We start from the raw sequence: 22,041 nt of genomic DNA, 5'->3' as shown, positions 1-22,041 counted from the left end.
GCATTTGATAAATTATCAAATAAGTTATTTCTATATAGAGAGAAGAGCAGTGGTCCTAGAATGGAGCCCTGGGGAACTCCCTTGGACACTGGTAAGACAGAGGAAAAAGAACCAGCAAAATGGACACACTGTGTTCTTGCTGACAAGTAACTGGTAAACCAATTTACAGCATTCACAGATTATAATACCAATATTATAATATCACTGTGCCAACACCATGAACTGACCAAACAATACTATAGGATAGGTATATATTATTGTCCATAATAAGCAACTTACTATAATAAACACTTAGAGAAAAGTAATTTTTTTATACATCGTGTTTATAATAAATCGTGTTTTATTATAATTACCACAAGCCTTAATGTTCTACTGCACGGTGTTGCTGCACAAGAAGATGATTTTCGAAAGATGTGCAGCCTAATTCAAATTAGATCTTTTTTTCCTTCATAGCCACAGTTGATGTAGCATTTGACTGCATCTTTTGCTGTACGTGTATTATCTGACATATCAGCCCCAGGTACCTGAAGTAGTCCTGAATAATACACAATGACTTTCAGCATCTTGCCTTAACTATACAGTACCAGTCAAAAGTTTGAACACGCTCACTTTTGACTGGTACTGTATGTTAACAGAGCCTGTTTAAAACAGGCATTTTGAAATTTTATTTTAGTAATCACATGTGTAATTATTTATTTATTTGTTTTTCATTGCGTATCTTTGGTGTAACCAAACCAACCACCACAGTGTTGGAAAAAACAAACATTAAATAAAAATAATATCAAGTAAGCTCTAATAATCTATTATAATTATTAATATATAATTGTGGAGATTCATTCTTGCACACAGCAAAATAGCTGTCTATACAGTAGCTGATGCCAGAATGACGAACGCATACACAGTTTAAAATATGCTGCAAAACCTTTGTTGTATTTGACAATCCACTTAGGATGGTGGGACACATACAGATGCATCAAAAGTGCAAAAACATTTTATATTATCAGCTGCCAAGTACAAGCTGAGTTTTTAATAACCTCACAGATTACTTCATGGGAAAATAAATCTGTGACCAAACATGATAGAAAAGAGAACTGTGTGCGGTGGAAGGTTTCAGCCTAATGGCTCTGGTGAAATATATTATTTCAAAGTGACATATGAATGTCTTGAGTGCCTTTGCAACCAATTTATTCATGGCTTGTGCCTCTGATGACTCAAACAATGCCACATAACCACTATAGAATAAAATGCATCAGCTAGATTATATGTGCAATATTAGCAGTAACTGCTCCCTTCAGCTAGTATTTTTTTCCAACTATGACTAAGTCTTTGAGGCTGTGGCAGGCTAATGTCAGTGGGTTCATTCAGTTTAATATTGCAAAAAATAAAATTCCAGAAAAAGTCAACCAGGAATAGAGCAAAGGGGAGTAAAAGGGGTAAACAACCCACATATAATAAAAGTTTTGTTTATGAATCTGAGCTTTAAGTTGAAGCAATACAGTGTTGTCTCAATGTAAATTAATAGAGAATTATGCTTGTGCAAGTACAGAAGAAAAAGTATAAGGGTGATGTCAATGGGAACGATGTAGCTGGAATATATTACAAATGACAACCCTACAAACAGGCAGCTTCTTTTTTTTTTTTTTTTTTGAACACATGAAATAAATCCTGACAGGCCAAAATACTGTCTAGAAAATTATAATACTACTCACATTTGGACTAGTCCACTGTAAACCTTACTTTGACTATGCTAGCCTATTTGCCACAGGTCACAATTTTGTTTACCAGAAAACAAAAAAAATGGAAGGAATACCCCTATTGATTTTCCAGTCGCTTTTAGTAAATTGTAGATGAATGGCAAATGTCTGGAATAATTGTGAAACTCTACTCCCAGAAAAAGGAGGCACATTGCTAGAGGAGGCAAAGAAAAAGGAAGTAAAGCAAATCTGAACCTTGGAGGGACATTTACTGGATGGATAATGCACAGGAATTTAAAAAGGTTCAAAAGCAGTATTCACTTGGCATTATTATTACTAGGTCAGAAAATAGCCAAACCTGCCAACTTAATAGCCTGATCCAAGAGGGCATTTTAAAACAGAGAGCATCTTTGCAATAGCTGCATGAGGTGGATATATGCATGGGGAGTCACCTATTGACACTTTAAGTGTTTAATCTAAAAACTACAGCACCTCAAAGTTAAGAGTGTGCGTTACCTGTGGACATTTTCTTCCCTGGCAACAACATTGAATCAGTCAATATTCTGAACTGGAAGATAACACCTTAAACAACAACAGAAGAGGCCCTTCATTCCCTTTATCTGCATTTTTCAAATCCACTCTTTCTTGAAAAATGGTGAACTAAGCATAAAGAGGGTCTACCTCCTTTGCTCCCCCAGGAACAAGCAGCAAACTTCAGTAGCGGTAGACCTCTATAAATATTCCAAGCAAGGCTGACCTGGTTACAGAATGCCCTTGGGAGTGTGAATTAGCATCTGAATACAGACGCTTCTTTAGCCAGTTGAAGACAGGCCTGGCAGGAGTGGCAGTACTGCTGAGACTCCTTTCACAGCTCCCACACAGACCAGCCTCCACAACACGAGCATGATGAGCACACATCAACTACAAGAGATGAAGGCATAAAGCTAATGAGAGTGGGTGGGGGTGGGGAGATATAGATTATGCATGCATCTATGACTCTTTCTCCATCAGGGACACAAAAAATTAAAATTTATATAAAAAATTTAAAAATTTTATATATGTTTTCCAAAAACTGCGAGGTAGCATTTTCAGACACATTTGAAAGTGCTTTAGATGACACTGGAAATGACCGGTCAGTCATTATTTTGGCTTGATTTGTTATGTCTTACAATATTATATTTACACTTTCTTACAATATTTTATTTACACTTAGGTCTCTATGTACATCATCTCTGTACACCACCACAGTGGGTTTTAAAATAAATAATCAAGATGTGATTGAAGTGCAGACTTTCAGCTTCAGTTCAGGAGGTTTAACAAAAATATTGCATTAACTGTTTAGAAATTATAGCCATTTTTATAGATAATCCCCCAGATTCAGAAGCTCAAAAGAAATTGGACAAATTAACATAATGTTAAATGCAAGGATTGTTTTAAATACTTGGATGAAACTCCTTTGCAGCTGATGACTGCCTGAAATCTAGAATCCATGGACATCACCAAATGCTGTGTTTCCCTCGAGATGATGAGCTAGGCCTTTACTGCACTCACCTTTAATTGCTGCCTGTTTGTGCATCTCTCTGACTTCAGTTTTGTTTTTAGTACTGAAAAGCATGCTCTTCTGGGTTAAGCTCAGCTGTATGACTTGGCCATTAAAGAATATCCAATTTTCTGGGTTTCTTGGGTTGGTTTTACAGTATGCTCTGGGTAATTATGCATTTGCACTGTCAAGTGCTCTCCAATCAGTTTTGCAGTATTTGGCTGAATCTGAGCAGAGAGTACCACCCTGTACACATCACAATTCATCCTACTACTTCTGTCAGCAGTCACATCATCAATAAACACTAGTAACCCAGTTCCAGTGGAAACTATACGTACCCATGCCATAACATTCCCTCCACCATGTTTGACAGATGATGTGGTATGCTTTAGATCATGAGCTGTTTTCTCTCCCAGATTGTGCAGGCTCTTTTAGAAAAAAGTTAACATCTAATTTGGCCTCCTTGCACTTGAGTGTAAGTAGTGGTTTGCACCTTGTTGTAAACCCTCTGTATTTATAGTCATAGATTTTGACAATAATAAACCTACTTCCTTGAGAATGCTCTTGAATTTTTAGATGTTTTTCTTAATCAAGAAAATAATTCTGCAATCGTCCACTTTAGCTGTCTTCTGTAATCTTTCAGGCTTTTTGGTGATGCTGAGCTGATCAGTGCATTCCTTCATTTTATGGATGAAGATTATTGATTTGGCCTCTCAACTAAAGGTTTTACTATCTCACTGATAGGTGTGTTTTTGTTTGTTTTTCTTTCAGCATAATGATGGCCTCCCTCATTTGTACAGCTCTTAGACTTATATTAAGAGTCCCAGTAAAAAGCTACAAAATACAAGTTGAACATTTGCAATCAATCAGATTTTTTAATTGCTTAATTTGTCATTAAGTAATCAGGGAACAGGGCTCATCTGGTCATCAAACTGCTTGTTAATCAATTGTCTAATTACCTTTGAGCCTTTGAAAGTGCTGGTTTGAAAATCTGAAAAAGTCGTTAGATAACCTAAACAGTTAACACAGTACCTTAGTGAAACCTTGGTGAAACCTCTTGAATTAAAGGTGAAAATCTGCACTTCGATCATACCTTGATTGTTTTAATTTAAAACCACTTTGGTGGTGTACAGAGCCAAAATTTATTTTAAAAAAGCAAAAGTGTCTCTGTCCAACAAATCATGGCTGTAACTTTAGTTCAAAAACAACTACTGGAAACCAAAAAGATTCTCAACAACCTGAAATAATCTTGTGACAGAATTAATAAGCGTTTATAATGATGCTGTGCATAAAATGGATAACAATGACTAGCTATCAAATCCATATTTATGTATGCTTGTGTGGAAAAACATGTAGCCATAAGAAATTCAGAGGAGTGCAAACCAACATCAATTTATCAATTTTACATCTGTGTTTGGTTACCCCTGTCTCACATTTCCTCTATACATCTCAGCCTTTGCCAGACTGTCACAAAATAATCCTGAATCAGGAAGCACAACAGCATAAATAGCATGGAATAGCATAGAATTAGTCCACTAACTGATTTATCAAAGATGAAAAAGAGCCAAAAAGCCATTGCAAAGTGAGGACAATCAGTCACACATTTTCTTCTGAAGTCATATGCCTAGGGCTTGCTGTATGCCTCACCTCACACATATGAGATTCAGCAATAAGAAGTGACTCAGTAAGTCAGTCACTCAGTTCAAGTCTTAATTCTTTTTGCCTGGTAGCCAAAAGAAGGCACTGTGTAAAACTAAAACTGCACAGTCATATACAGTAAATGTCCCACCAAATTTGTACTAGCCTGTTATAAGCTTACCTGTTTATGTGATGTAAAAAACATAGACCCATTTACCATAGTGGGCCAGGAGGGGAATCTCTTGCTAATTTATTTTAATTTGTACTGAATTTACATTTACGAACACACCTGTCACACAGCCAGTTTTAAGGAGTAGCCTGTATTACTGAACTAAGCTCCCTCAAAATCACTGCAACCATTCCTGCTAAATATGTAGGTCAAAAGCTTTTTGATTTTAAGTAAGAGCAGAAATTCCCTTATGTCTTATTTCACTCCAAGTGGAAGACTGTTCCATCAATGAAGTCATCCCATTTTTAAGTGGGTCTTGACCCACCAGCTATAGACCTACAGAATTCTGAAGAAAAGCTACTGTGGTGAATCAAAGGTATTGCAGAAAAATACAAATACTGGTAAAATATATGTTGGTTATTATAGTAAATAAAATATCTCATTTAAAATACTGTGGTGCATTAAATTTTTTTTTTCCTTTTTGGTATTTTGATTATTCTCATTGGTACACTCTACATACAGACTTGTGCTTTTTTCAGTGAAGGTGAAGAACTGATAGTAATTTGGGGGGGTCACCAATAGACTTCTAAATTCCTAAAGATTTTGGTGATAAATGACAACCCACCAGAAAAAAATATTTTTGACATCACCCCTTAAATGTGCATGAGAATCCAGTGCTGTACCATGGGAATTTGAAGTTAGTGCCACTGATAACACTCCATCCACCACCAAATAGATTTCTTGTCTTCAATTCTTCACCACAACATAACCAAGCAATTCAAGTGCATCTTTCAAGTGTATCAAAGCCTGAGGTTCCAATAAGAGCAGCATAATTAGACCACCAAATTTGAAGTCTGGGGCCTTGCACCATATAAATTAGATGCATACATTAATTCACATTCACTAGAATTCAGTCTTACATCAATTACTCACTTGATATTTAAAAAAACAAAACCATCCTATTTTTGTGTAATTCATTAAATGAAAACAGATGGGTGTATATTAACCTGTTGGATATAATAATCATAATGATTATATTCAATGTTTCCCTTGTTGTTTCTTGGTATTTATTACCATAACCCTTTATTTCTGTTGCTTATAATATTTGGTACTATAGCAATAACCATTTTACGGTAACTTTGTTGCTGTGTTCAAAAAAGCATAAGCACTTGACACTTAAAATAGTTGACTGCTAGTCAACTTGGTCTCCATGTTTACTTGTTTGCTTCCCATCTGACAAATCTCAGAGAGGACATAAATGGAGATTTACGCTATTTTGTTAAGTAGTCATGTTATAGAGAAACACAAGTATCACCTGCCATGTATGGAAAAACAGAAGAAAATCCAAGTAACATTATGACAAACAATAAAAAGAAAATAATCATACCTCCTGCCAGGATCTGCTGCTCCAGTTCGGCCATCTGTTTCCTGTAGGCCCTCAGCGCTGCCTCCTTAAATGTAGGCCGAGTACGCTTCTTAGGTGGAGCCTCTACTGGCTTTTCTTCTGGAAGATTTTTGTTTTCATCATCTTGCTTTTGTTCCACTATTTCAGACTCCTCAGCAACCTCTTCAGTTATTTCTGGCACCTCTTCTAGCTCCTCATCACCCTCTTCCATCTCCTCTGTCAAATCATTACCCTCAGTCTCATCTGGTTCTTCTACATCTACATATTCTACCATGGCATCATATTCAGCTGTGTCCTCTGTGAGTTGTGTTTCATAATCCTCACTGTACTCTTCATCATACTGCTCATCCAAACTGCAATCATACTCCAGAACATGTGTCTCTTTACTTGCCTCATAGCCACCTGGGGCTTCCAACTCTTGAGAAGCCTCCAAATCCTGAGAGGCATCAATGTCCTGAATGGCTTCAGTGTCTTCAGACACATCATAGTCCTGAGAAGTCTCACACACCTGTGCAGGCTCAGTGGACTCTTCCGTCTCGGTAGTATTAGTTCTGTTCTCCAGGTTGGCTAGTACTTGCTCCATTACTTCAACATAATGGGTCTCACTGTCCACTGGTTGTTCCTCAGCTTCTGTTTTATCTTCCTCTGCTTTGAAGAAGACAGGCTCTTTCTGTGCATCTGAGTCACCTGTAGTACTAGAATTATTTGTAGTGGATCCAGACAGGGTGCGGAATCGCCCCATAAATGAAGAAGAGGTGTTGGATGGCTCCTCAGGTGGAGCAGGGGTAGTCTGAGAGCCAGATTTCCATACAACCTCAAGAGCTGACTTAGCTCTCTGTAGGGTAGAACCAAAGCCAAATCCAAAGGACTTTTCACTGAGATCTATGCTGAGCCTACTGCTCCAAGACTTGGGAACTTCCTCAACCTTCTCCGTTCGAATCTCACTCTGGCTGCGGTACATAGATGTAGACTTACTCTGCGTCTGGTGAAAGCTATGATTAACATCCAGTTCAGGGAATTTTTCTTTAGCAATCGTTTTGGCAGTATCCTTGGAGACTTCTTTAGAGGCTACGTTTGGTGCTACTTTAGGGGCTTCTACTGGGGCTGGTTTAGGGGTCTCTTTTGGGGGACCTTTAGGGCTCTCTTTCGGGGCTACTTTTGGGGATTCTTTAGATGGAATCTTACTAACTTCTTTAATTGGTATTTTAGCAGTCTCTTTAGGTGCTACTTTATGCACCTCTTTTGGGGCCTCTTTTGGAGGAGGTTTCGAAGCTTCTTTGGTAACTTCTTTAGCAGCAACTTTCAGACCTTCTTTAGGTACAACTTGTGGAAGTTCTTTAGCAATGACTTTAGGGGATTCCTTAGGGGATTCCTTAGGGGACTCTTTAGGAGTCGAGACAGGGGTCAAGATAGGGGTATCAATTGGGGTTATTTTAGGGCTCTCTTTAGGGGACTCTTTAGGACTTTCTTTAGGAGTCATTATGGGGCTATCTTTGGTGGTCACTTTAGAAGTGACTTTGACAATCTCACTAGGACTTGCCTTAGATGCCACTTTAGATACCTCTTTGACTGTGGGCTTTGTGGCATCTTTAAGTGTGAGTTTAGGACTGTCTTTAGGGATAGCTTGAGATGATTCCTTACCTACCGATTTTGAAATCTCTTTAGGTGACTCTTTAGGAGGTGCTTTAGAGGTCACTTTAGGTGAAACCTTAGCAGATACCTTAGGACTTTCCTTTGCCAATATTTTTGAGCTTTCCTCTTTAGCAGCCACTTTAGTTTGTTTATGTGGCACCTTAGCAGTGGCTTTAGGGGAATCTTTAGGGGAAGATGCTACTTTTGTGCCTTCTTTTGCAATAATCTTACAAGGATCCTTAGATTGGCGGGCAGATGACTTGGCAGACTCACGTTCTGTGATAGGAGGAATCACGTGGGTAGTTATTGGTGGTAGGGAAGATTCCCTATCAAGCATCATGAATTCCTCGTCTCCTTCAAATTGTAAATCAACTTCCTGACACTTAGTTATGTTCTCTGGAAAACCAGGAATTGTTGATGGGTCAAATGGACTGCTAACTTCTATGGAGGCTTCTAACCCAGAGTCAGCACCTTGCTCCAAATGATGCCAGTCTTTCCAAGGTGATAGATCACCTTGTAGGGAAAGCTGAGAGCCACTGTAGTGGCTTCTATCTCTAGACATGCAGACAAGTCCATTGCTAACCCCACTGTCAATAGTTTCCGTAGTCTCAACTTCATTATGTTCATAAGTTTGATTATCGTGGCTAAGAGCATGACTGGGGCTAGCATACCAGGAGGAAGCCATGTCTTCCTGTTTTCTCTGCCACAGTTCCTGATCTGAGGAGGACAGCAGGGAGCAGCCATTTGCCCGTGTAAAGTACTGACTCTCTGAAAAGTCTTCTGAGTATGACTGACAAAGTTTTGAACAGTCAGACTCGGAGCGGCTAAGTTTTGGAGTGGAATAGTCACTCTGGGAAAGCCATCCGGGGGTCAAGTCAGAATAGTAAGCCTTTGCATGCTTGTCTGAATCGTAGTAAGAGTCATCAGCATAGTGAACTGTGCCTGAGTAGCCAGCTTCATCTCCTGACCGGCTTTGATCGTGGGACCGTCTCTTCTCTGATTTGCTCTTGTGAACAGGCTTTGAAATCACCATTGCATATTTATTTCTGCTTAATTCATCCAGTTCTTTATCGCTGTCCATTGAGTCCCAGTCATCACTCTCCACGACTTTATCCTTTCCTGAGATCTTTATATCCATGCTTTCATAAGTTTGTGAGGATGACATCTTGTCCTTTCTCTCTTTTCCATCATGAGTTAAGCTATCAGTAGACACAGTGATGCCAGTTCCTTTAAGTTTATAGCATTTTTTTAAGACTACATCTCTATCCTGGGGTGTTGCAAAAATAACAATAATAGGGCGGGGTTTAGCATTAGAACATTCTCTTTGTAGCCCTAACCTGTGAGCAAGTTCAATTTTAATTGTTTTATGAGCATCAACAAAACCCATTTTGTCTTTTAGTATTTTATAAATTAGACTTTCTGTTTTCTCTGACCTTTCCTCAGGAACATTGAGGAACCGTAAGGTTGAATTATTGGCCTGGTGACTGATTTGTTTTATGTAGTCATGGATATCACGTGTTTCCCTTCTAGACTGGACAAATCCTGAGCGAAGTTGTTCAATCTCACTCTGAACTACTTCCACACTGCTGGAGATCTCATCAATTGAGCTTTTAAGGGCATTTACATGGCCACGAAGCTCAGACAGTTCTGTCTCTATCTGGCTGATCCCCTGAAGCTCCTTAAAAATCATTTCCATTACATCCTGGGTTTGACTAATGCAACCTGTGGAAGATGAGCCAGGCTCCAGGGTTGAGCTCTTTTGCTGCCGTCCAGCGCGGTCCAAGGATTTGCTCCGAATGCCCAGAGTTTTCCTCCAATTGCTCACCTCGGAGTCTGATGAGACACATTCCTGACTCTTTTTCCATTTTCTTAACTTGCGTAGAGCTCCCAACCTAAGTGTGTGCAGACTTGAGCGCTCCCCTCGTTCACCCTCAGAACTACCATCGGAGGGAGCCAAACTGATGAGGCTCTTCCTGTTTCGTCTTACTGGCATAGTGTGTGATTTATGCTCATCCAGTCTCCGGACAGGTTTCGTGTCACTCAAGGAGTCAGAGTAACTACTATCAATCGAAAGAACCTCGGGAAAGATACTTTCATTATTATTCAAAAAAAGCGAATTCTTCGGGAGTCCATTTGCTATAGCTACACGATAACTGAAAGTGGGTGACAGAGATGAACAGTCGTTCTTTCCGTCGTCTTCTTCAAGCGAAATGTTACGTGCCGAAGAGCATTTGGAAATCTTTTTAACTGTAGTCTTCAGTGTGGTAGAGAGAGTTAGATTGTGTGCTTGCAAATCAGTGGTCAATTTGGGCTCTTTATTTTCGCTTCTCTCTTTCTTCTTTATTGGGTTTGCCAATTTCTTTGTAAACATTCCTTTGCAAATCTTTTCAATGTAGGATGATATAGTTTTGATTAGGGCAGAAACCATGGATGGCAATCCTGTGGACTTTTTTTATCATCTAGTGAAAGGAGAAGTTGGCTGGTAATACAGCGTCAGTGAGCCAAGCACAATCAACCTGTGCTTGACAGTAGGAGCCCAGCTCACAATCACTAACACCACAGTCCACGCAGAGAGTCACTAATACCAGTAGCCTTCCTCCAGAAAAGAAGCATCTCTCTGTAAGATAAAAAGAACAAATGTTTTAAAATTAGGTTACAGATTATAGACATGAACATAGCAGAACCTTACTTAATTTTTTTATATTTCAATCTTTAATGATTTGTAATGAAAAATTTTTCCACTGAGCAGTCTTCAGACACAGATTAACTAAGTAAACAACTAAGTAAATTTGCATGTGTATTATTCTAATTTCTGTACTATTAACAATTGATTTCAAATGCATTGTTTTGCCTATAATCCCACAGAGCACCTAGTCACCCATAGTATAGAGATGCCACCTTAAAAAATTCATTAGATTTCCTCACAAGAGGAAAAAAACAAAGAGAGATGGAGCATCAAAATAAACCAAGCTCATACTTTAAACTATTCATGATAAATAATAATTAAAAAAAACAAGTAAAAGCATTGAGAAGCATTGTGTGTTGACATTCATGCGCCTAAATGTTATGCCATCTTCCCTGGCAGGACAAACCACCCAGCCACATTGCAAAAACTGCTCAGGATTGGCTCCAGGAGTACACAAAGAGGACAACTCATTTAATCCCCATCAAAGAAAGTAACAGAACAAGTTCAAAGATCTGCTTCCAACATCAAGGCACCAGACACCACTGAACACTCCAGAGGGCCTGTGTCCATGTTATGATGGATCAGAGATGTTTTGGCAGAATGACGAAAGCCCACTCTATATCAGGCAAGTGGTATTAAAATGTTGTGGCTTATAAACAATCATTTTTGGCTCATGGAAAAAGAAGCCCCTTGAATCATGCAGAATAGTGTTAAACCTTCAGTTACTTGGAGTGGGTCTGAGAGGTATGCATTTTCCATATAGTGAAGCAGATCAGACGGGTCCAAAAAGAGGGATGTTTGTTGTGCAGAGGACCTGACAGCTGCTATACATTAGTTCTGGGGTTTAGAGCATAATGTGTCTACATTCTTATGACCACAAAGACATGCTCACTTTAAATGAGCTGTGAAACACAGCATCACAGTTTGCTTTTATTGCTGGCCTCCGAAAAAGGATCAGACATTAGGAAATAGAACTGAAGTGTGATGTCAACAAGTACATTTCTCTGGTACTACAGTATAAAGCAATGAGTCCAGCAGTTTGACCATTTGTCTGTATGAAGTTCTGAAAATGTCTTGGGAATGTCCTAGTCTTAATGGGCAACCTGATACTCCCTCAACTAATTAAAAAAAAAAAATGCTGTCATTGATGTGGATTTATCATTCAAAAATTCTTCTGAATATACTTGCAAGTCATTAAGACTTCACCTTTTTTTTTTTTTCTACTGTTTTAGAAACTGCCAAAATGTCTTATTGCAGACATGGAATGGCAACATGATAAGGTGAAAAGGGATTACAGTATTTTGGGATATTGGGAGGTTCATGACTCAGCTCTTTCACAAACTGGCGTACAGCCAAGAACAGCCTTTTGAAACTGATGGGTCATGACCTAAAACTGTCTCCCAAAATGACTCACAACAGATAATGTTTAAATATGTCCCGAAATTGCCTGAAATACTGAAATACTAATGATCATCTGAATTTTAAAGGTATATCTGCATGATAAAACCTGCACATCCAAATTAAACACGAGTTAATAAGTGTAATCAAATTCTCAACAACAAGTACCAGTACCAGGCTATCTAAAAGAAAAATGTGAATGAATGTGGGTTTCCCAGATCTGTTTAAATGAATGAATGTGAATGAATACATCACAGTGCAAGATCTTGCAATACCAGCAAGATCAGATGCTGGTGGTGGTGCAAATTTTCCAATCTGGTGCCATTAAACTACTGAAAAAGAAGAACAACATAACAAGATCTTGCTATTCAATGAGTCAATTTCTATATTTCAAATTGCAGATAAAAATAGGTGGCTTATTTATACATTCTTAAAGAAGGGTCTGTGTTATAGAAAAACTTTCTCTCCTTTAAAGTACCTACTTTCAGAGAATATTGGATACCTCAAAGAATGATTGCAGAATTGTTCTTTCCCTGATGTGACTGCTGCCTGTGGACAACCCAAGTTTCAAGACACTTGGAAATAAAACAACTACTGTCACAAAATAGAGGGTATCAACTATTTGGGACGTAGAGTGTTGTATTTATAAGTTTATAATGCAAACACCAGAGTGATTGGTCCTTGACTGTTTAGTGGCCATACAATATTTAAGAAAAACAAGATGTATGTTGTCACTGATTTTAGTTCTATAAATGCATCTTGAACTGTGGCGAGGGAAACTAGAAGGGCACTCAGTAGAGCACATACTTCGCCCACCCCAAATTTTCTATCTGCCAATACTACACTATAATAGATACTATACAATGTTGTCATACTGAATCATAAATAATTTTCAGCATTCTGGATCATTAGATCAGGAATTGTCCTTCAGTCATGAACTTTGCTATATGACAGAACTTATGGTCATGTTGCACCCTAATTCTTTTTAGAGGATTCTGACTTATCCTCATAAGGTTAGATGAACATTGTCCCTATCTCACAATGGTAGAGACTCCAATTAAAAATTCCTGGATCCAGATCATGATCCAGATCACCACCAAAATTTAAACAATTGTTCATTGTACCACCCACAAAAACTCCAGAAATTTTCTTCAAAATCTGCTCATAATTTTCCGAGTTATCCTGCTAACAGACAGACAGACAAATGCAACTGAAAACATAACCTCCCTCTGCCTATCAATGGATATGTTAATGATATTTTGTTTAAGCAAAAACAGTTTCCCTTATTATATGCAAGTTATCAACAGCAACCGGTTTGAGTAATGCAATGGTTTCTCAGGTTCAGTGCTTTACTGATGTATATGCATGCCAGATGAGTCTTTAAAGTTAACTAGGACAGGGGAAAGAATATTATACAGCCAAGTGGGGCACAGTTTCATTATTATTGGAAAACATGCCTTTACTTATTATCAGTCAGATCTTAAAATAGCAAGCTCTTTCCCCATTGAGTGCATTATTTCAAATCCGCATGCAGAGACATGCCAAAAAATACATTAAATTATATATTATATATTTATTATTTACACACTTGAATAGCACAATATAATGAGCGAAATGACATGTTTGCATGAAAGAAGAGAACGATGGAAATGATGAAATGGTGAAATGCAGAGAATTAAACTGAAACTGAAATTTAAATGAACGTGTTTTATACAAATTGGACATTTGGATGCTAGGAAACTAGAGTATATAAACTGATTTTTTTTTATGTCTTTTTTGGAGCTGAATCATTTTATTTTGTACAAAGATTTTTCACATTATGGATCTGAAGCAGGATGAGGTTTATTTATTTATTTATGTATCTATGTATGTATGTATGTCATGGCTGTTGAGATGAATCAGTTTTTGCACGTCTCTGATGTCATCCCAATGGGTCACCAATCCTGGGTCTTCTGTTTCTTTGACTGTGATTCGGGCCTGATCAAATAAACATTTGCTGCCTTTAGCAGCGGCTACAGACATGCAGGTGATACACGCCTGCCAGGGAATGCTCTCCCTGCACAGGGTAGCATTGCAAATATGGGGTGCTAATGGTTAGATATATTTTACTCAGTTGATGTCAATGTTAGACAGCATGCCAGAGATACTCACTAAAAAGATTTCCAAAAGTATATGAAAGTTATATTATAGATTATAAAACTATCTTTATTAAGTATCCTTAAGTAAGTCAAAGGCAAAGCATCTGAAAATAATAGCATCAATAAAAACTTTACTTTACTTCTTTCTTTGAATCTTGAATCCAACCTACTCACATGATTACGCAGAGTCAAATGAGCACATTCAGTAGATAGATTGTTATTTTTGAGATAGGGAAAACACAAAAATACTAATTCACCTTTTGTAATAACTGAAGTTTTTTTTTCCAAGTACTTCTCATTGCTACTCAAAAATGCTTCAAGGAAGAAAGTTTTGCACAGCATTTAACAAGCTACCCTTTCAATCTATATTCTGAAAACTGTTAAACTGAGAGCCCACTTTCTAAATCACATCACATAAATTATTTTGTGCAAGCTGCACCTTGTTGAATTGCTCAACCATAATAATACATTATCATGCAACCGTCTACACAAAACATACATAATAATGACTACTGGTTAAATAAAACCAATTACTTCAATGCATTTGTGATGCAGTTTTTTTGTAATGTACTAAATTAAGCTGCAGCCACAACCCTGGCTGAAATGTGACATCTGGGATATGACGCTGTTTACTGTAGCAGACACCTGAACATCACTTTCATAAAGCACCTTGCTGCAATGTGGCTGCACTCGGTCTGGACACATCACACTAAAAGAATACTAGTGTTTAATGAGTGGTGATCACCAAGGGAGCTGCCTTTCTGTACACAGAGCCAACATCGTGACATGTGCATGTTAAGGTTTGACAAATGAAGCATTCGCCCTCTTCCAGAGTTAGCGTTGATACGCAAATGGCTTGATAATGCCCATGAGGTATCACTTGTATGGTCCCATTAGAACGTAATGATGCAAGAATTAAGAAAAAAGGGATGAGAGACAACTAAATCACCTCATCCCCCTTACATGTGTTCCACTAATTTCACCACAGAATATGCAAAGACACATCTGTCAGCAGACAGATTATTCGTAGTAGCCACACATGAAATGGTACCATTTATTCACAATCATGTGTCAAGGAGATATCTAGATTTACAGTATTCATGCTATTGTTTGTGCTACAAAATGTAACATAATATAACCAGATTTGGGGTGAAAGAAAACAACTTGAGAGCTTCAGTAGCAATAAATGGACATTAGCTGTTGATTTTTACATAGGGAAATGTCAATTTATTTGTCACTACCTTTTAAAACTCAAGCTTAACTTATACTTCTGCATTGAATCTATGGACTGCCTACGCAATTGGCTGACACCATTGCCAACATTTACAGATGCGCATGGTGTTCCTGCGCTGCTCTGCAATTTTGCTGCTGAAACACTAGTTGGTGGCTGAGAATGAAAGCAGAAGAATAAGTAGGCAGAAATGTGTAGGAGGATACAATGATACCCAATGGGCCATTCACGGCTTTTGCAGGCTGTGCTGACGTGACATATGGTTACATTTCTAGCGAGGTGCGTGCCAAGTTACAGGGTAGGGTTTCAGCACGGTTTGCAGTCATGACGTACCATTGGCGTAGATTTAAAGCAAATGTTTAAATCCCACTTCAGGCTCATTCATGAATATGCATTAGTTAGTCATGGTTGTATGATTACATCATGTAACAGTCTTGTTTTAGATAATTGTGACATTTTATAAGATGCTTTTTGTTTTGTCTATTTTTTCGAAGCTCCTTGTTTCGTACAATTATAGAATATAGTTCTGGGCCCTTGAGTAAGACACTGAAACTCAAAATACTTCAGTGGAGACCCCTTAGTAAGTACCTTCTGCTTCAGCATGTTTTAAAATAACTCATTCCTTAATCAATTGCTTAGTCAGAGATCACTGGCTACTGTTACAAAACAAAATCTGGGTATTCCCATAGTCCTGATTTACAGCCCCTCCCATTTGTGAGTCAGACTAGAGAAACCTCCAGAGAAAGGGGAGCACCTCAGCCACACCCACTCCCTATGCTCTGAGGCATTGCTACCCCAGGCCCAGCATTACTATCCAGGGACCTATTTTCCCCATTTTTCCTAATGCATCTGATCAGCAGAGCACTCTAAAACACTCCATTTCTCACAATCTCTACAATCTCTGCCACTCTCTTTTAATAAAAATGAGTGCCAGTTAGAGGCATGCTACAGTAACCTATTTCTCACAACAGTACAACTGCTCTTCTTCTGATGAAAACTCAGCTATAACAATTTAAGGTTATTATACTGCAACCAATTACTACTACACACTCTGGTGTGTTGCTCAGTCCCTTAAGCTTTTGGGTAAGACTGAGAAATATTCTGTGCAAACCTTCAGAAAGGGCTGCATATGAATGAGAGATGCTCATGTGTTACGTCATGTCTCCAGAATCATGATTATTATGGATTATGGTTGAGTGTGGATTAGTGCACATGTGGATGTGTGCATGCTTGTACTCATATGTGTGCATCCATGTATCCACACACATGTGCGCCCTGCATGCCTCCGTGCATGACTGCTTTAAAGCATACATTTGCTGCTACGAGAGTAGAGCGAAGTACACCAGTGGGGGTCAGAGCGTGTGAGGGTGTGTGTATCCTCAAATCATATTGCCCTCACGCCCATCCTCAGCTACATTCCGCCTCCCTTCTTCTAACCTGTGTAGTCTATTTCCCAACAGTGAAATATCTGCCCGCAGCCCTAGGAAATCAGCCAACATCACAACAGATTGTCTCGACTCATAAATCAAAATATTATCATTTCTTTGGCCGGCACGACGAGATCCAGTCCCATCGCGTTTGCTCAGTGTGAAACAACAGCATTGCTCACATGCGTTCCTGTTGTGCGTTGTGCAGAACAACATGGGGAAAGGTGAGAATGAAAGCAAAGGGATATTTGTAGAATCGACATTGTGTCAGATTGGGTTTTTAGCGTAAACAAGACGATTAAATATCATTAACACCTTACTTTCTTTCTTTTAAATTTCACCCCAGTCACATCAAGATGCTCCCGTCTATTCGTATAATTCTCAAATAACGTTTCATCAATCCACTGACAGGGCCACTGAGGGAGGGGGGGAAGCAACAAGAAGATCCAGGATGAAGTCAAACAGTCAAGATTCCCACGCCATGCACACAAGTATCGAGCGCCCAACAGGGCTGCGCCGCTGCACATACCTGGTTGTGTCAAATCCCCGTGCAGGACGCCAGCGGTAGTGAGCAAAACGAGCCGTGTGGAGCCGATTCCCCAGTTTCAGCGAATGGTCGGAGCTAGGAGAGAGCAGCGATGCTGGGGAGGGGAGGGGAGGGGAGGGAGGGAGAAGAGAGAGTGGCTCGGTGCGCAGCTGCCTGCTAATACCAGAGCTCACAGCATCTCTCTGCGTCCGTCAGACACCACAGCCCAGTGTCGCGCCTCCGCGAAGAAACGCGCACACACCTCTCCTCCATGCCACCGACTGTACCCCCCTTTTCGCTCCTTAATACTGCTACTCTTTCCAAGCTGCTGGGTTTTATTTGCTCCACGAATGACACACAAGCGCGCGCGTGCGCGCGCACACACACACACACACACAATCGTGCTCGTAGGCAGTTTCACTGCACGGGGTGTCTAGTCCAAAATGGGATGCAGGCTGGTGGTGGTGACGCTGATGGGGAGGCAGACAGCGCTGCTGCTGCTCCTGGCTGCCGAGACTGAAGCTCTGCTCCCCGGCTGGAGAATGCCCATCCCTCCCTTATACAAAACTCTCTCTCTCTCTTTCTCTCTCTCCCTCTCTCTCTTTGTGTGTGCGTGCTTGTGCTCACTGAGCCGGGCTGCGAGAATTAAGAAGACACACACATACAAAGACGTAAGATACCTCTAAACACACACTCAGGTTTACAAGAGATGCCTTGAGTGTAGGAAGCAAAAGGGAAAATAGAAAGCAGGTGTGTTTGTGTGATTCCTGGTTGCTTATTGTATGATCACAATATTGAACAAAAAATACACATTTCGATGTAAACATCTGAATGATGTAATATCATAATGAACTACGAGCAACACAGATACAGATTGGAAGCAATGTTATTGTAGGCTACAGGAGTACTGCTTAAATTTTTCGTCAGGGGCCGCGCGGGTGTAGTACGCGCACGCTTGTGTTTGTGCGCGCATGCACGGGTTTGTGGGCACGCCTGAGGGGCACGAGGAGCGTACTTTCATCTTTTTCTTTCACACACACATTATGATTAGGGCCAACCTCAAGTTCCAGAAGACCATTTCCATCACACACACACACAGAGAGAGAGAGAGAGAGAGAGAGAGATACACTCACACATCATCTAATTGCATCTCTCAGTGGAAATGTCGTCATGCATGATTGCTCACAGGCGCTGCAGATTTGTCATAGCTACTGTGGTGTATTAAAACACCGTCACCGTTGTGGAATGCACGTGGTATAATTTCACAACAGTGAGAAGGTACAGAAATGCAGCTAAGCCCGCAAACAAAACGGCAGAGCAATTAAGACAAATACTTTAATTTGTCCTTGTGTGACATTTTGCTAATTGTGGCTTGAATTTAGTGTTGACAGGGACAAATTAAGACAGACAGTGCAAGGAAAACATTTCAGGTAGCGTGTCACGTGATAGTCCACATCATTTCACCGACTCCCCGGCCTTGATGGTGATTAAGCATTCAAATAAAACCCATCTCTCCCTCTCATTCCACTGCTCTCCTCCCCTCTGCGTGCCTCCCTCTGTCAGTCTTGCTCTCCTCTCTCAGCCGAGATGTGTGTCATGCGCTCCTCCAACAGCCACTAATTGTCTGGCCTTCTAGCGAAATCACATTCCTCTCCACTCTCTCTCTCTCACTCTGTCACATGGGAGTGTGGTACAGGATGTATGGAGATGTGTGTGGTTGTGTGCGCAAGCGTGTGCGGGTAGGGCTGGTGGTTGGAGGAGAGCTGGAGTGCAGTCCCTCCTGCTGTGTATGGCTCTCACTCGCCTCCTGTCGGTGATGAAAACAACTGCAAATGAGAACCTCAGCTGTTTCTGAGCCAATCTGACCCAACGGATCCCCGCTAATTACTGCAGCGCATTTGTGTTCAGAGAAAGATAGCAGAGCAAATGCTGATTTATTTTAGCTTTTGACATGGTTCACTTAAAGTCTAATGTGATCTAATGCTCGAGTAAATGGACAAATTAGTTGTTTCTCTTTGTGATTCATTTATTTTTTACAGTTGCTTTCAGAGTTAATGCCATAGACTATATATTAAAGATGGAAAGTTGGAAAAGTGAAGAAAGTCAAAAATTCTTCAGTCAGGAGGCCACAGCACTTGGTGCTTTCACTCACTGATTAATTTTTATTTTCACTTTAGACACTTAGACACTACTTGGTTAGGTTTAAGTACCATAAACACATTGCATGGACAACATTAACTCTGCATGTTGAAAAATTACACTTACCCACTGCATTTACTGTAAACATGATGCCAAGGGGTCTTTTACAAGGATCCACATGGAATGGACTGTATATGTTGCTATTCTAGTTTTACTGACCACTCAACAGTTAAGAGTACAAGTCACCTTTAACCAAACTTTCATATAATTCTATGGTACTTTAAGCATTTTATCACTCATTCACAGCCAATTTAGAATAATCAATGAATATAACATGCATGTCTTTGGACTGTAAGAAGAAGCCAGAGTACCCAGAGAAAACCCAAGCAGGCAAAGGGAGAACATGCAAATTCAACATAGAAAGGCTCTAGCCCGGGTTTGAAACTAAAACCTTTTTGCTGTGAGATGAGAGCACTAACCACTGCACCACAGTGCCACCATATGTGATGAGTTGACAGTGTGAGAGCTGGTATTTGAATGTGTTGATCCTGAAACACGTAGAGCGATTCTACTACCAGAGGCAACACGGAGCTCTTCACTCACTGTGACATTGACTGAGGTGTGCAAGGCCCTGAGGAGGACCAACCCCCTGAAAAGCAGCTGGCCCTAACAACATCCCCAGCTGTGCTCTGAGGGTCTGCTCTTCAGAACTGGCTGAGGTTTTTACAGATATTTCTAATTTGTCCCTCTTCCACTTATCTGTGCCTACATGTTTTAAGTCTACCACCATAGTGCCCCTCCCTAAGAAAAACAACACAACCTTTTTGAATGAGTATTGTCCCATTGCACTCACTTCACTTGTAATGAAGTGCTTTGAGAGGATGGTCATGTCCCATATAAAAGAAACCATTCAAGACACAGTAGATCCCCTGCAATTTGCATATCGTCAGAACCATTCGACTGACAACGCTGTTAATGAAGCCATCTATACAGCCCTCCCACGCCTCAAAAATAAGGACACATATGTTCGAATGCTGTTTATAGACTACAGTTCAGCTTTCAACACCATCATCCCAAGCAGACTGGTTGGTTCACCCTTGGACTAACACCCTCCCTGGATCCTGGACTTCCTTACAGACAGACCTCAGGCAGTCAGAGTTGGTACCAGGACATCATGCACAAAGACACTGGGACCCCACAAGGCTGTCTGCTCAGTCCACTCCTGTAAATCCTCTTCACCTGTGACTGCGTCCCCTCCCAGAGCAACACCTCCATCCTTAAGTTCACTGATGACACCACTGTCATCGGGCTGAATACTGGGGGACAGGAAGCAGCTTACAAGGAAGAGGTGGCCCAGCTGGTGTCCTGGTGCCAGAAAAATAATCTCTCCTTAAATACAGAGAAGACTAAGCAGATGACTATTGACCCAAGGAAGAGGAGAGACCAGCATGCCCCATTATCCATCAATGGGACTCAGGTGGAGTGGGTGAAGACCTTCAAACTCCTCTGCATCAGTGAACAACACACTGCAGATTGTCAAGAAGGCTCAACAGAGACTCTGCTTCCTAAGGAAACTGAGGAAATTTGGATTAGCCTCTAAGCTCCTCAGCAACTTTTACAGATACATAGTGGAGAGCATCCTGACAAACTCCATGACAGTGTAGCATATGAACTGCACTACTCAGGACAGGAAGGCTCTCCAGCGTGTCATCAAAGCAGCACATACAGTTCATCTGTGGAGTTGCCTTCCCATCACTACAGGACACTTAAATACTAAAGAGGGCACACAACATCATCAAGGACTGCACCAACCCACAGCACACACTGGTCACACTCCTGCCATCTGGCAGATGTTACAAGAGTGTAAAAGCAAGAACAACCAGGCTAAAAATCATTTTCTATCCACAGGCCATCAGGCTACTGAATCACTGACTGATTAACGAACTGTGATTATCTGCCTTAATTCTAAACATGGACCTGTGCACTTGCAATTTTGCACACTATATAATACAATCCTATATAATAACACTTGTACATTCTGAATGTCTTACCATTCTAATAGTATGCATAATTGCACTTTATATTCTGACCACACTCTACCCTTCATCTGTATTTATTGTACTTGCTTTATTATTTATTTATTGTTATATGCTTATTATTCTTTCATTTTAGTTTAACTTAGTTTTTTATTATTTAAATTGTGTATAGGGTACTTGCAAAGTAAGAATTTCACTGCTCAGCATAACCACTGTGTTTTGTAGTATATATGACAATAAACATATTGATCCTCTTGGACAGGCTAAATAGCTGACATTAAGGAAGCCCAGCTGTATACTAAAATGTCATGCAGCTCATAATTTGGTGTTCCTCAGAGGTCAGATCTTGTTTCAGATTTGTTGCGTGCACATGCCATGTAGA

At 40.0% G+C, this 22,041-nt stretch overlaps 1 protein-coding gene across 2 annotated transcripts in view; it reads right to left on the bottom strand.

Annotated features, from left to right (window-relative positions):
* The window catches only part of unc13c (unc-13 homolog C (C. elegans)), a 118,380-nt gene extending 100,767 nt beyond the window's left edge, over positions 1-17,613 (bottom strand). For both annotated transcript variants that reach the window (XM_030720552.1, XM_030720543.1), the window contains exons 1-2: positions 17,488-17,613; positions 6,429-10,695 (exon numbers count right to left, since the gene is read on the bottom strand). In XM_030720552.1, the coding sequence (XP_030576412.1) occupies positions 6,429-10,506 (4,078 nt within the window). In that variant the 5' untranslated portion in view covers positions 10,507-10,695; positions 17,488-17,613. The remainder of the gene's footprint in view (positions 1-6,428; positions 10,696-17,487) is intronic.
* Between the last annotated feature and the right edge of the window lie 4,428 nt (positions 17,614-22,041).

The sequence above is a fragment of the Archocentrus centrarchus genome, chromosome 3, assembly GCF_007364275.1.
Source record: "Archocentrus centrarchus isolate MPI-CPG fArcCen1 chromosome 3, fArcCen1, whole genome shotgun sequence".
Lineage (NCBI taxonomy): Eukaryota > Metazoa > Chordata > Actinopteri > Cichliformes > Cichlidae > Archocentrus > Archocentrus centrarchus.
This window is presented reverse-complemented; position numbering and strand designations above follow the sequence as displayed.